Raw genomic sequence first — 14,740 nt, 5'->3', positions numbered from 1 at the left:
CAGGTCTGACAGCAACTGTGGAGAGAAGGACAGAGTTAACATTTCAAGTCCAGGTGACTGTTCTTCAGAGCTAAAGGGAAGTAGAAATGTGGCGAAATATCTACTGCTTAAGGGGGGGGTGGGACAGGTGAAGCTGGATAGAAGGCCAGCGATAGGTGGAGGCAAAGGAGAGATTGCGAAAGATGTCATAAACAAAAGGTCAAAGGATTATTAATAGTGGTGATACTGGCTAAAGGAGGTGCTAATGGTGACATTAAGAATGGAAAGCAGAATGTGATAATGGCAGGACCAGGGTAAGCTCTCTGGAAAGTGACAGATGGCCCTAGTGGGGGTGGGGTGAGGGGAGGGGGCGGTGGTGGGAAAAAAGATCAAAAGGGCTAAAAGCTGGGGATAAAACAATGAATAAAAATGGAAATAAATTTAAAAAATAATAATGAAAATAAGTTGGAAAAATAAATAAATAAAAAAAAATGAATATAGAAAAAATGGGGGGGGATCAAAAAGGGGTGGGGATGGAAGAGAGAGTTCATGGTCTGAAGTTGTTGAACTCAATGTTAAGCCCGAAAGGCTGTAAAATGCCTAATGGGAAGATGAGGTGCTGTTCGTCCAGTGGGGTGGTGAAGGGACGACATGACCACTTCCATCAATTTGTTTGAAGCTTTGTTCTTCTCAGCCTGGCAGGACTTTGGTTCAAAATTATGTCCAACTGCAAAACTAAAGCAAGTAGACACTCAGTTCTTCAAGGGAACTTTTAAAAACTATTGGGAACTTTAAAGGGTCAACTTTAAGAGCAGACCAATGGATACCACGGAGTAAAATAAGAGAAAAACTGTGAGATACTGTGCACAGTTTTTGGTCTCCATGTTTAAGGAAGGATATAGTCACATTGTAGGCAGTACAGTGAAGGAGAATCCTGGATTGTTTCCAGATTGTGTGATAACAAGATCACAGGCACACAGGTTGAAACAAGAAAAATAAGAAGGACAGGCAGTTCAAAAGCAGGGAGAAGGTATTGGAATCCAATCAGCAGGCACTGTGTTTGATAACATTGTTCAGAAAGAGACAGGAGAGGAGTATTCAGCTGAAGTGTTGAACTTAAGGCAGTTAATTAAGTTGCAGCAGGAGGATTTGCAATTAAAAGCTATATCCAAAAGCCTATTCAGAAACAGAAGCAAAATGTATTCCCGAACTTTTTTACCTTAAAGGTGATATTTTAATGTGGAAATGGAGGCCGGATCATGTTTCAGCAAATGAAAACTGGAGGGAGGTATATCAGGTTGTTATCCCATTAGGGTATAGAAATGAGATTCTAAGGATTGCTCATGAAATTCCAATGGGGGAGATTTAGGAATTATAAAGACACAGGCAAAAGTATAGTAACATTTTTATTGGCCCGGATTGCATAGGACTGTAGTCAAATTCTGTAGAACATGTTATACATGTCAGGTGATAGGGAAACCACAAGCAGTGATTAATCCAGCACTTTTAATCCTGATACTTGCATTTTAAGAACCTTTTACTAGGGTCATGATTGATTGTGTAGGACCCCTCCCTAAGATGAAACATGGAAATCAGTACTTACTGACAATAATGGATGTGTCTACCAGATTTCCTGATGGAATACCTTTAAGAAATATTACCTCTAAGAAGATTGTAGAAGAGTTAACTAAATTTTTGACAAGATATGGTTTACCTAACGAAATACAATCAGATCAGGGTTCAAATTTTATGTCACTGCTGTTTAAGGAAGTAAAGAACAGTTTGGAGATAAAACAGTTTAAATCAACAGCTTATCATCAGGAGTCATGAGGAGCTTTGGGAAAATGGCATCAAACTTTAAAAACTATGATGACAGCATTCTGTCAGGATTATCCACAGGATTGGGATAGGGGAGTTCCATTCTTGTTATTTGTTATTCAAGACAGTCCTAATGCATCGACTGGTTTTAGTCCTTTTGAACTAGTTTATGGTCATGAGGTAAGGGGACCACTGAAATTGATTTATGAGAAATTAGAGGGTCAAAATCCAGAAACTACTCTCCTGGATTATGTATCAAACTTCAGAGAAAGATTAGACAGAGCATGTGAGTTGGTTAGAGAACATTTAACGATATCACAGCCAAGTGATGAAATTGAAGGCATATAAGAAGGCTAACATTTGCAGTTTTGTTTCTAGAAAGAAAGTGCTAGTTCTGTTACCAGTACTGAGTCACTAATTAAAGGCAAGATTTAGTGGGCCTTACAGGATTGAAAATAAATTGAGTTAAGTAAATGATTTAATAAATACTCCAGATAGAAGAAAGAAGCAGAGGTTGTGTCCTGTAAATATGCTTAAAAAGTACTTTGACAAGGAGGAAGAACAAAAAGAGATACCAGTGGTGGTAGATAATGAGAAAGAGGTAGAAATGCAGGAATCTGAAAATGATTTTCCTCAAATCAAATTGGATCATGAGGGGGTACTTGAAAACATAAATGTAATATTAAGTGACCTTCCAGATAGGTGTCAAAGTGATTTGGAAAAGCTATTGCAGTCACACAAATCTATTTGTGGAAATAAGTTGGGGAGGACAGATTTAGCTATACATGATGTCTCTGTAGCAGTTTCATCTTCAATAAGACAACATCCTTATAGATTAAATCTGTCAAAGTTATCACAAATACAGAAAGAATTGTTTTCATGTTTCAAAATGATATCATTGAGTCTAGTTGCAGTAACTGGAGTTCACATATTGTACTGGTACCGAATCTGTGTGGAACACAAAGACTATGTGAAAGGTGAATGCGGTGACAAAAGCAGATTCATATCCTGTATCACGGGTGGAGGATTGTATTGAGAAAGTGGGACAATCAAAATTTATCACAAAGATTGACTTGCTAAAAGGGTATTGGCAAGTACTGTTATCAAAGAGAGCAAAGGAGATGGACTATATCAGTTTAAAGTCATGCCATTTGGTATAAAGAATGCACTCGCGACATTTCAAAGACTGACAAAGTAATTGCTGGTCTAAGCAATTGTGCTGTTTATATTGATATTGACTTAATAGTTTTCAGTCAGACGTGGGATAAGCATTTACAGCATTTGGAAGAATTTTTTACTCAATTACAAGAAACTAATTTGGTGATGAATTTGGCTAAATGTGAATTTGCTAAAGCGCAAGTTACGTATCTAGGCCATACCATTGGACGTGGTAAGGTGGCTCCGAGAGATGTGAAAGGCAAGGCTATTATGGGTTTCCCAGTGCCTGCAACAAAACGAGAAGTTTTGAGATTTCTGGGCACGAGTGGGTTTTACTGGGAATTTGTACCAAATTTTAGCAGTGTGGATGCTCCATAGGCTGAACTATTAAAAAAGAGTTTGAAGATTCAATGGGAACTGGATTGTCAGAAGGCTTTTGATAGTTTGAAAACTATTAACTATGACACCAATTTTGGCAGTACCCAATTACACCAAGCAATTTAAGTTGGCCGTTGACGCAAGTGACATAGGCATTGGGGCCGTACTGTTACAAGCTCACGACACTGGAATTGAAAAACTGATAGGGTATTTTCACTAAAGTTGAATGCGCAAAAGAAAAGGTATACAACGATTGAAAAGGAGACGTTGGGTTTGGTGTTAGCATTGCAACATTTTGACATCTATGTGGCAAACAATTCATCAGAAACAGCTGTTTATCCAGATCACAATCCTTTAAAGCTTCTGGACAAGTTTCAAGACAAAAGTGCAAGGCTATTCAGGTGGAGTTTATGACTGCAACCATTTAATCTACAGATAGTACATGTTGCTGGACGAGAGAATCTGTTTGCAGATGCGCTATCAAGAGTTTGAAGCTTAAAGAGAAAATTGGACATTTTAAAACCTGGACACTGAACTGGAATAATTTCTGCTGATACCATGGATTTTTATATACATTGTTATGTTAATGTATGCATCTGGTGGTGTAATAGTGTATTAAGTATAGGAGATAGTGCAAGATGGGCTATTAAAAATGAAACCATCTTTTAAAATTATGATCGCCCATTTTTCGATAAGGAGGTGGATGTCATGAAGAGATATTAATGTCTATAATGTTATTGGAAACAAATTTTTAGAATAGAGTTTAGTGGTGTCTGTGTCTATGTGTGTGTATGTGTGTCTGTCTTAATTGGATTAAAGCCAGCTGGTCTAGAGGCTTTGACATATAGAAAGAATTAGGTTTGAAATGGTAATTGGATAAACATGGGGAAGTTTAGAAATGTAGGTATCAAGGGGATAATTTGCATTTTATAAATAAACCATTCAAAAGAATGGGTAAAATCTTGCACATAGCCAGAAGAATGTGTTTTTTTTTTCAGCTTACTAATAAAATTGGTGAAATGAAAGGATGTTATTGTTAGAAGAGGTAAAGTTAAATGCCTATTGATACAGTGGAAAATTTACATTCAAAGAGAAAAATATGTATAAAGGAGAGAGGAGATTGTGTGTAAGGTAGAAGCATTTTAAGATCCAAAAAGTGTGAGAAGCCTCAAGCTGTTGTCTGCAAGGACCCAGAGTTGAAAGAAACTCATTTTGAATGCTACTGTCCAGGGTGTGCTCTGCCAGGTGTCTCTTTAAATCTATGAGATTTACTGTTGCCTTAACGGGGGTGTAACTGAGGGTCAGATTAATTAGGGGATTTTTGTAGTTACTATAGTAGTAATTTTGTAGATGTATGCTTGTGTTTACAATCTTTCTTATATTAATAAATGTTTCATTTAGTTTTATAAAAACCTCTTGAGACTCAGTGGTCTTATTACCACTGAATTCAAAGCCTGCATCCTGAAACATACAAATTGCAAAAATGGATTTTGACAGTTACTTCAAGTTTCCCTCTGGGATTTGAACAGCTCAGCCTTTACCATCGGCTGTGTCATAACAGTATCCCCCATGTGGTGGTTTACCTCGAAGGTGTCCGAGTAATAGGACTGACTGATGATGAACACCTGGCCAACTTGGAAGAGGTTTTGAAGTGTTTCTCACAAGTCAGAGTAGGCTTACAAAGGGAAAAATGTATCTTCCAAGCAAAAGAAGAGATTTACCTGGGTCATAGGGTTGACTCGCAGGGCCTTCAACCACTAGGAGACAAGGTGAGAGCTATTCATGAGGTGCCAGCCATGAAAAATGCCACAGAACTCAAGTCCTTCTTGGGAATGGTTAACTACTATGGTCATTTTCTCCCAAGTTTGTAAACAGTGCTGACTCCATTATATGGGTTAGTCAAGAAAAAACACAGGTGGACTTGGCAAGATTCACAACAACAGACTTTTACTGCAGTAAAGCAGTTGGTACATTTCAACCCAAAGAAAGAATTGATTTTAATATGCGATGCATCCCCTTACGGAGTAGGGGCAGTACTCTCCCACCAGATGGTGGATGGATCTGAACGGCCCATTGTTTACCTCTCAAGAACACTCAGTGTGGCAGGACGAAGTTACTCACAAATAGAGAAAGGAGGTTTATCCATTCTATTTGGCATTAAGAAATTCCACCAATACATCCATGGTTGCCACTTCACCATGATATCCGATCATAAGCTTGCTTTGGGAAGATAAGACAATACCGGAATGGAATAAAACTGGACGGACCACCCAGCATCGACCTAGGCACCAGAAACAACAACAGCAATTGTAGCCCTGTCGATCCTGCAAAGCCTTTCTTACTAACATCTGGGGGCTAGTGCCAAAATTGGGAGAGCTGTCTCACAGACTAGCCAAGCAACAGACTGACATAGTTATCCTCACAGAATCATGCCTTACAGATAGTGTCCCAGACTCCGCCATTACCATCCCTGGGTATGTTCTGGCCCACCGGCACAGTGGTGTACAGTTGGGAGGGAGTTGCCCTCGGAGTCCTCAACATCGACTCCGGACCCCATAAAGTCTCATGGCATCGGGTCAAACATGGGCAAGGAAATTGCTGATTACCACATACTGCCCTCCCTCAGCTGATGAATCAGTGCTCCTCCATGTTGAACATCACTTGGAGGAAGCACTGAGGGTGGCAAGGGTGCAGAATGTTCTCTGGGTGGGGGGCTTCAAGTCCATCACCAACAGTGGCTCGGTAGCACCACTACTGACCTGACTGAGCTGGCTGAGTCCTAAATGACATAGCTGCTAGACTGGGTCTGTGGCAGGTGGTGAGGCAACCAACAAGAGGGAAAAATGTGCTTGACCTCATCCTCACCAACCTACCTGCAGCAGAGGTATCTGTCCAAGACAGTATCGGTAGGAGTGACCAACGCACAGTCCTTGTGGAGATGAAGCCCCATCTTCACATTGAGGATACCCTCCATCGTGTTGTGTGACACTACCACCATGCTAAATGGGATAGATTTCGAACAGATCTAGCAACTCAAGACTGGGCATCCATGACGTGCTGTGGGCCATCAGCAGCAGCAGAACTGTACTTGAACACAATCTGTAACCTCATGGCCTGGCATATCCCCCACTCTACCATTACCATCAAGCCAGGGGATCAACCCTGGTTCAATGAAGAGTGCAGGAGGGCATGCCAGGAGCAGCACCAAGCATACCTAAAAAATGAGGTGCCAACTTGGTGAAGCACAGGACTACTTGCGTGCCAAACAGCATAGGCAGCAAGTGATAGACCTAAGCGATCCCACAACCAATGGATCAGATCTAAGCTCTGCAGTCCTGCCACATCCAGTCGTGAATGGTGGTGGACAATTAAACAACTCAGTGGAGAAGGTGGCTCCACAAATATCCCCATCCTCAATGATGGAGAAGCCAAGCAAAGCAGTGCAAAAGATAAGGCTGAAGGATTCGCAACAATCTTCAGCCAGAAGTGCCGAGTGGATGATCCATCTTGACCTCCTCCGCAGGTCCCCAGCATCACAGATGCCAGTCTTCAGCCAATTTGATTCACTCAAGAAATGGCTGAAGGTACTGGATACTGCAAAGGCTATAGGCCCTGACAACATTTGTGCAATAGTACTGAAGATTTGTGCTCCAGAACTTGCTGCACCCCTAGCCAAGCTGTTCCAGTGCAGCTACAACACTGGCATCTACCCGGCTATGTGGAAAATTGTCCAGGTGTGTCCTGAACACAAAAAGCAGGACAAATCCAACTCAGCCAATTACCGCCCCATCATCTACTCTCCATCATCAGTAAACTAATGGAAGGGTCATCAACAGTGCTATCAAGCGGCACTTGCTTAGCAATAACCTGCTCACTGATGCTCAGTTTGGGTTCCGCCTGGGCCATTCAGCTCCTGACCTTGTTACAGCCTTGGTTCAAACATGGACAAAAGAGCTGAGCTCCCGAGGTGAGGTGAGAGTGACTGCCCTTGACATCAAGGCAGCATTTGACCGAGTGTGGCATCAAGGAGCCTTGGCAAAACTGGAGTCAATGGGAATCGGGGGAGAAACTGTCTGCTGGTTGGAGTCATACCTAGCACAAAGGAAGGTGGTTGTTGGAGATCAATCATCTTAGCTCCAGGACATCACTGCAGGAGCTCCTCAGGGTAGTGTCCCAGGCCCAACCATATTCAGCTGCTTCATCAATGACCTTCCTTCCATCATAAGGCCAGAAGTGGGGATGTTCACTGATGATTGCACAATGTTCAGCCCCATTCACAACTCCTCAGATACTGAAACAGTCCCATGTCCAAATGCAGCAAGACCTGAACAATATCTTGGCTTGGGCTAATAAATGACAAGCAACATTCGTGCCACACAAGTGTCAGGCAATGACCATCTCCAGCAAGACAGAATCTAACCATCACCCCTTGATGTTCAATGGCATTACCATCACTTAATCCCCCACTATCAACATCCTGGAGGTTACCATTGACCAGAAACTGAACTGGACTAACCATATAAATACTGTGGCTACAAAAGCAGGTCAGAGGCTAGGAATCATATGACAAGTAACTTGCCTCCTGACTCCCCAAAGCCTATCCACCATCTATAAGGCACAAGTCAGGGGTGGGATGGAATACTCCCCACTTGCCTGGGTGAGTGCAGCTCCTGCAACACTGAAGAAACTGGACACCATCCAGGACAAAACAGTCCGCTTGATTTGCACCATATCCACAAACATTCACTCCCTCCACCACTAATGCACAGTAGCAGCAGTGTGTACCATCTACAAGATGCGCTGCAGGAATTCACCAAGGCTCCTTAGACAGCACCTTCCAAACCCACGACCACTACCACCTAGAAGGACAAGGGCAGCAGATAGATGGGAACACTACCACCTGGAATTTCCCCTCCAAGCCACTTACCATCTTCACTTGTAAATATATCACCATTCCTTTACTGTCGCTGGATCAAAATCCTGGAACTCCCTACCTAATAGCACTGTGGGTGTACCTATACTAGATGGACTGCAGCGGTTCAAGAAGGCAGCTCACCACCACCTTCTCAAGGGCAACTAGGGTTGAGCAATAAATGCCGGCCCAGCCAGTGAAGCCCATATCCCGTGAATGAATTTTAAAAAACCCAATTGCCTCGGCACACATCCAAGGTGGGCACTGATTTTAGCTGCTTACGAATATACTTTTATCCACTGGCCGGGAAGCCAAATTGCCAATGCTGATGCGCTGAGCTGATTAACTCTAAAAGACAGCAATGTGAACCTCCCCATCCTTCAGGAACCTGTCTTGTTATAAAACTTTCTGGATTCGTCATCAGTGAATGCCAAACAGATCAAAGAATGGACAAACCGCGATCCAGTTTTGTTTCACATCAGGGAACAAGTCTTGCAGGGATAGTCTACCGAGCCAAAGTTGGACGAAATGAAGTCCTATTTTAACAGGAGATACAAGCTCACCTGCCAGGATGCTAGCTTACTGTGGGGAATGAGTCATTGTGCCTCCGAGAGGAAGACACCATTATTGAAAGTATTCCATCCCACTCGCCCTAGCATTTCTAGAATGAAAATGTTGGCGTGCAGCTACTTATGGTGGCCAGGGATGGACACTGAAATCAAAAACGTGGTCAAGAGCTGCATGCAATGCCAACGGGTGCAGAAATTGCCTCCTTATGCTCCACTGCATCCCTGGGAATGGCCTTAAAGGCCATGGGTCCGCCTCCACGTTGACTACATGGGGCCTTTTTTGGTCACAATGTTCCTCTTACTTATCGGCTCTCATTCCAAATGTGTATACGAGGTAGATCACCCACATCTGCTGCCACCATAGACAGATTGTGTCAGAGTTTTGCAATACACGGTTTACCAGGAATAATAGTGTCTGATAATGGAACGGCATTCACCAATGGGGAATTCCAAAGATTTTACAACTCTCAATGGCATAACATACGTCAAGACCTCGCCATACCACCCTGCATCCAATGGGTTGGCCGAGAGGGCAGTCCAGACCTTCAAGACCGGAATGAAAAGGCTGGATGGAGACTCTAAATGAACTAAATTATCACGTTTCCTGCTCAGCTATGGGACTACGCCACATACGACCACCAGTATTGCCCACACAGTGTTATTAATGGAGAGATGCCTCAGGACATGTTTGAGTCTCATAAGGCTGAATTTTCCCCCCGTTGGGGGGGAGGTTGATGGGCCGGCACGTGCGGGCTCACTTCCGATCGGAGGCGCGGCGCCATTTTACGTGGGCAGGCCAATTAAGGCCCGCCCAGCGTGACGTCTGCAGGGAAGCGCTATGTGCTCCCTGTGCAGGCTGGGGGGGTGGATTCCCTGAGCCGAGAGTGCGCTCTTTTGCGCATGCGCACGAAAGAGCGCACTCATCTCCCTGAGGCTAAGTGCAGCCTCAGGCAGATCGGCTCTAAATGTGAAAAAGCTCAAAATAGAAAAATAAAATTTCCCTGACATGTCCCCTCACATGACAATGTCACATGAGTTGGGACATGTTCATAATTTCAAAAAAAACTTCATTAAAATTTTAAAAACCCTGCATGAAAACCCTGCAAGGTTGGACGGGCAGGTCCACTAATCACTTTAATTGCTCTGTCAATGGCCTCAATTGGCCATTGACAGGTCGGCGGGCCCGCAGCTGATTTTGCTGCGCCCCCGCCTTCCTGAAAATTTAAATGGGGTGCGGTGATGTCGGGAGTTCCGCCAGACGTCACCGCGCATCATTTTACACGTCAGTGAGCAGACTCCACCCCCGCTTGCCTACGGTAAAATCCAGCCCATAAGGACAAACTTAGGGGGGAGAGTAGAAAGAAATCAAAAGGCCCAGAAAAGTGAACACGATTACCACAAGCCGTGAAAAAAACTTCAAGGTAGGAGAAGCAGTTATTGCAAATAACTTTGGAGATGGGCCCAAATGGCTATCAGGTGGAGCCAGTGCAGTGATAGGATTCCTGTCCTACCATAAATCGGTTGAAGGTCGGATAATCAGGAGACATGTAGATCACCTCAGGAAACAGGAGAAGGATCCTCAAGAAAAGGTGCATCAAACATTCCCGTTGGAGTCTACACCACAGGTAGAAGGAGCACCTCTTGCTTTGGAAGTACCTGTAGAACCTATTGAGCCTGAGAGTATCGAAGAGGCAAAGTTGCAGGTTCCTGCTGGGGAGCCTAGTGGACCCTGAGAGGGAGGCCTCAGATGAACCTTCTGAAGTTGTAGAACTACAACGATCAACACGTTTGAAAAAGCCTCCTGGGAGACTGAACTTGTAAATAGTTTATTTATGTAAATAGTTAATTTATTGTAAATTGCACTTTCAAGTAAAGGGGGAGGGATGTGGTAATCTGAGGTGCAATACACCTTTAAGAAAATGTGAGCAGATTTACCATGTGACTGTATGCCCTAATCGCTGTGTAGCGCAGGCTACCATGTTAATGTTAGTCTAGAGTAGGGTCTGGTTAGAGAAGCACACATCATGTTAGTGCTCTGTTGTTTGTGTAAATAAATAGCATGTGCTTCATTTCATATTGCGTCTGCAATACGTTGTTATCGAGTCACCCGTCGACAGATAAGCGTGCAATCGGTTCGCGAGCAAAGCGACCCTGCAGTTGAACATACCATTAGCGTTCCCATCTATGGTTCACCCATCTCTTGACTGACCTTCCTCTGCCTCAGTGAAGGATTTCTGGAGCTGCTGAAGACGTGCATTCGCCCGGTCCCGGTCTGTTTCCATCTCTGCAAGCTGCCGTGCCAGGTTTGCCAGCTGAATGTGAGCCTCATCCTAAGGTGCAAAGCAAATGACCAGCTCTTAAAACCTCCACTTGACTGGATGTGTTCCTGGCATGGGGCATGCAGAGCCTGACTGTGCACGCTGGCACAAGGTAGGCAGAACCACACCAAACCCCCAGTTTTCATCACTCAACAGGCACTGTGCCACGCCAGGGGCCAAGTATCAGCGAAATATTATACAAGGGAGTATGTCAGGTTATGTCCCTTTAGGCTGGATTGTACTTTTTCTATGCGGAAAGATTTATTTTTATTGGGTACTAGACTTTGTGGCAATCTCGGGGCTCTTGCCTCAGAATCTGAAGGTTGCAGATTCAAGCCCCATTGAAATAGTTCAGCGCATAATCTGGGTGTACACTCCAGTGTAGTTCTGAGGATGTTGCTGCATTGTTACAGGTGCTTGTCTTTCTGATGAGGCATTCATGCAAGGCCTCTGCTTATTCCAATGACATGCAGAAGGTCCCATGCCATTATTCAAAGAAGAGCAGGAGCTTTCCCTGGTGTCCTCCCTCAACCAACTGAACCAAAAAACAAAGTAACTGATCATTCATGCAGCAGTGTGTACCATCTACAAGATCCACTGCAGGAACTCATCAAGGCTCCTTAGATAGCACCTTCCAAACCCATGATCGCTACCATCTAAAAGGACAAGGGCAGCAGATACATGGGAACACCACTACCTGGAAGTTCCCCTCCAAGCCACCTGCCATCCTGACTTGGAAATATATCACCGTTCCTTCACTGTCACTGGGTCAAAATCCTAACAGCACCTATGTCACATGGACTGCAGCGGTTCAAGAATGTAGCTCACCACCACCTTCTCAAGGGCAATTAGGATTGGCAATAAATGCTGGCCTAGCTAGCGATGCCCACATCCCATGAATGAATAAAAAAAGAGAAACAAAATTGCTGTTCTGGGATCCTGCTGTGTTCAAATTGGTTGCTTCAAAAAGTAATTGGCTTTGGAATGCCCTGAAGTGCCATATAAGAGATTTTCTTTCTTCCTTCCTCTTTAAGATATTTTTCATTATCTTGAGGACATTCTGAAGTTATTTTCCCTATCCCAATGAGGATGTCTCTCTCAGGGTTTCTTTTCCGAGGCTTCTTCTACACAGACAAATAAGATTCATATCTCTGGCACTTGGTGAGCTACCATTTGCTGAGCAAAGAGACACCTTACTCCTGCTCTGCTTCCCAAGACAGACTGAAGATGAAAATGGAAGCAACCAAGAATCACTATGTCACTTTTCTTCCTCCTGGAGCACCACAGAATGGGACTATGTTGCTTCCATTCCCAACTTCAATCTGAACCACAGCATCTTGGCAAGCATAGAACAAGACTAAGGTGCCTCCTTGCAGATGTTTGGGAAAATATTCTTTGACAATATGTGTGAAGAGCTCGTGGGCTTCTTTGTAACTAAGATTGAGGCCATTCAACAAGCTACCTCTGCCGCATACTTCCTTTCTTAAGCCCAAAGGGCCAAGTTCCTCTAAAGTGGCCCCCCTCCCCTGGCTCTGAACTCGCTTCTTTCTCTAGTTTCCCATCTCCCCTCATGAATTCTCTGAGCTCATCTTGTCCATGATGCCCACCTCTTGTTCTTTTGACCTTATTCTCACTAAACTGCTGATCAGCCAACTTCCCCTCCTGGCCCCCATGTTAGCCAATATTGTTAATGGTTCTCTCTCTTCAGGTGTTGTCTCTCTGTCCTTTAAATCTGCCATCAGCACCCTTCTCCTAAATAAAACAACCCCTGACTCCACTGTCCTTGGAAACCAGTGCCCCATCTCCAACCCTCCTTTCATCTCCTTGAACTTGTCGCCTCCCAAATCCATGGTCCTAATTGGACATTGCTTGAGGGGAAGCCAAATGACATTCAATACCTGCTCAGAACTGTCCAGCCGAAGGTGGAAAATGTTTGGTATGAGAATCACCAGAAGAACATCTGGAGTGTGTTACTCGGGAAAGAAGCCTGCTTGAACTGGATGTATGCCTTCAGACACCCCTACTTCTGCAGTCAGCAAACTTCTAAAATCCAAACATTCATCATCTAACTATAATTACCTCAGTTTCTCTCCTACTTTTTCCAACCTTAGTAGTGTACTGCACCATGGGCCTTCACCCTTCCCAATAAATGAAGCACTCAGGTCTGATTATGTTGAGATGGGAGATGAAGATATCTGCTCTTCCCCTTCTTTCACACTGCAATCCTTGCAAAAAGAAGATGGAGTGTTTACTGTGTCTTGTGCTCTGGGATCTCTCCACCACAAACCAATGTAACATCACTGCTGTAGGAGGACAAGTGGGCTCCATAGAATTTTAGAAATACATTGGATTTCATTCATAAAATCACAAAAGGAATCTAAACTGAACATGAGGTTCAAAGAAAGAGGAATCGTAAAGGTATCCCATATAGACTGTGACATTTAGACGTGGTCCCTGGCTCTATTCTTGACACCCAAAGGCATTCCTTCACATTCGGTCTCCAGAAGCCATCTTGGCTTAGTGTTGTGCTATCAAACAGCCAACATCTAACCTGGCTTAAACGGCTTCTTGAAGAATATTCTAGAAAATATATTAAAAACTGCTTATCTACAAGTGAGTTAGGCAACAATGGGTAGGCATGTAAGGGGAGAATGCAATCAGCTTTACTCTCTTTACAAATTATTGATGTACCTACATCAAATTCATCTCCATTTCAACACACGTAGAGTGACAACTGCATTAATTAATGCCGGGAGGAATTCTTACCCTATTGTTGGTGCGGGCTCTCCATTGAGGAGGTAAAAATGGGGAGATGTTATTCTGCCCCAAACCATTAGCTTATGATGGAGATTTATGGTCAGATTTCATTTACTTATGAACAGTATGTTCTCACATGACATGCAGAAGCAATAATCACGGAGGATGGGCAGACTAAAACTATCCATTTCGGGCACCACATTCAAATTCACTCTCTTGCCCTTAATTCCCTTACACTTGCAATCGTTGAATCAGATAATGTAGAAGTGCTGGTATCCTGTTCAAACCTGAGGTAAGCTTCAAAACCCTCCCCCAATCCAGCGCCAAGACTGCTTCTTTGCACTTCCGCAATAATGCATGTATTGCCCCTTTCACAGCTCTTCCTCCTCTCTTATCTGTACCTTGACATTCATCTCAATGCCCTCCTGCACTAAGTGCACTTGCTCAACAGTTCAAACCTTGCTGACCTCTATTTATTTCCTGTCCCCAAAAGCTTCAAATTTAATATCTTCATTTTCCAATCACTCCACAGCCCTCTTCTATCTCAAACAGTCTTAAATCTTTCCTACATACTTTTGCCCTAAATTTGCCCTTACATATGAGCTAACAATGCTGGCATCCTTCCCCCCCACTAACCACCTCCCTTTATCCCTCCATGGATGGCAGTCTTCAGCTCCTTATTTTCACTCCTTAGAACTCTCTCTAAACCTCTTTCCTGTACATTCTGCTTTTCTAAATCTTCTCAAAGCCTGTCCATACTTGGTGACTGTTCTTCTATTCCCAATTGTGAATAGTCTCAGAAGGTTTTTATTTTTTATATTAAAGGTATCACAAGTTGCTACTGTTGGACC

The 14,740-nt window shown here is 43.5% G+C and overlaps 1 protein-coding gene across 1 annotated transcript in view; it reads right to left on the bottom strand.

The window, feature by feature from the left end:
• The window catches only part of crocc2 (ciliary rootlet coiled-coil, rootletin family member 2), a 293,289-nt gene that overhangs the window by 99,276 nt on the left and 179,273 nt on the right, over positions 1-14,740 (bottom strand). Inside the window, exon 28 of the mRNA XM_078563452.1 lies at positions 11,024-11,144. Within this exon, the coding sequence (XP_078419578.1) occupies positions 11,024-11,144 (121 nt within the window). The remainder of the gene's footprint in view (positions 1-11,023; positions 11,145-14,740) is intronic.

Source organism: Cetorhinus maximus, chromosome 19, assembly GCF_964194155.1.
Source record: "Cetorhinus maximus chromosome 19, sCetMax3.hap1.1, whole genome shotgun sequence".
Lineage (NCBI taxonomy): Eukaryota > Metazoa > Chordata > Chondrichthyes > Lamniformes > Cetorhinidae > Cetorhinus > Cetorhinus maximus.
Note: the sequence above shows the minus strand (reverse complement) of the source record. Positions and strands in the feature narration are given on the sequence as shown.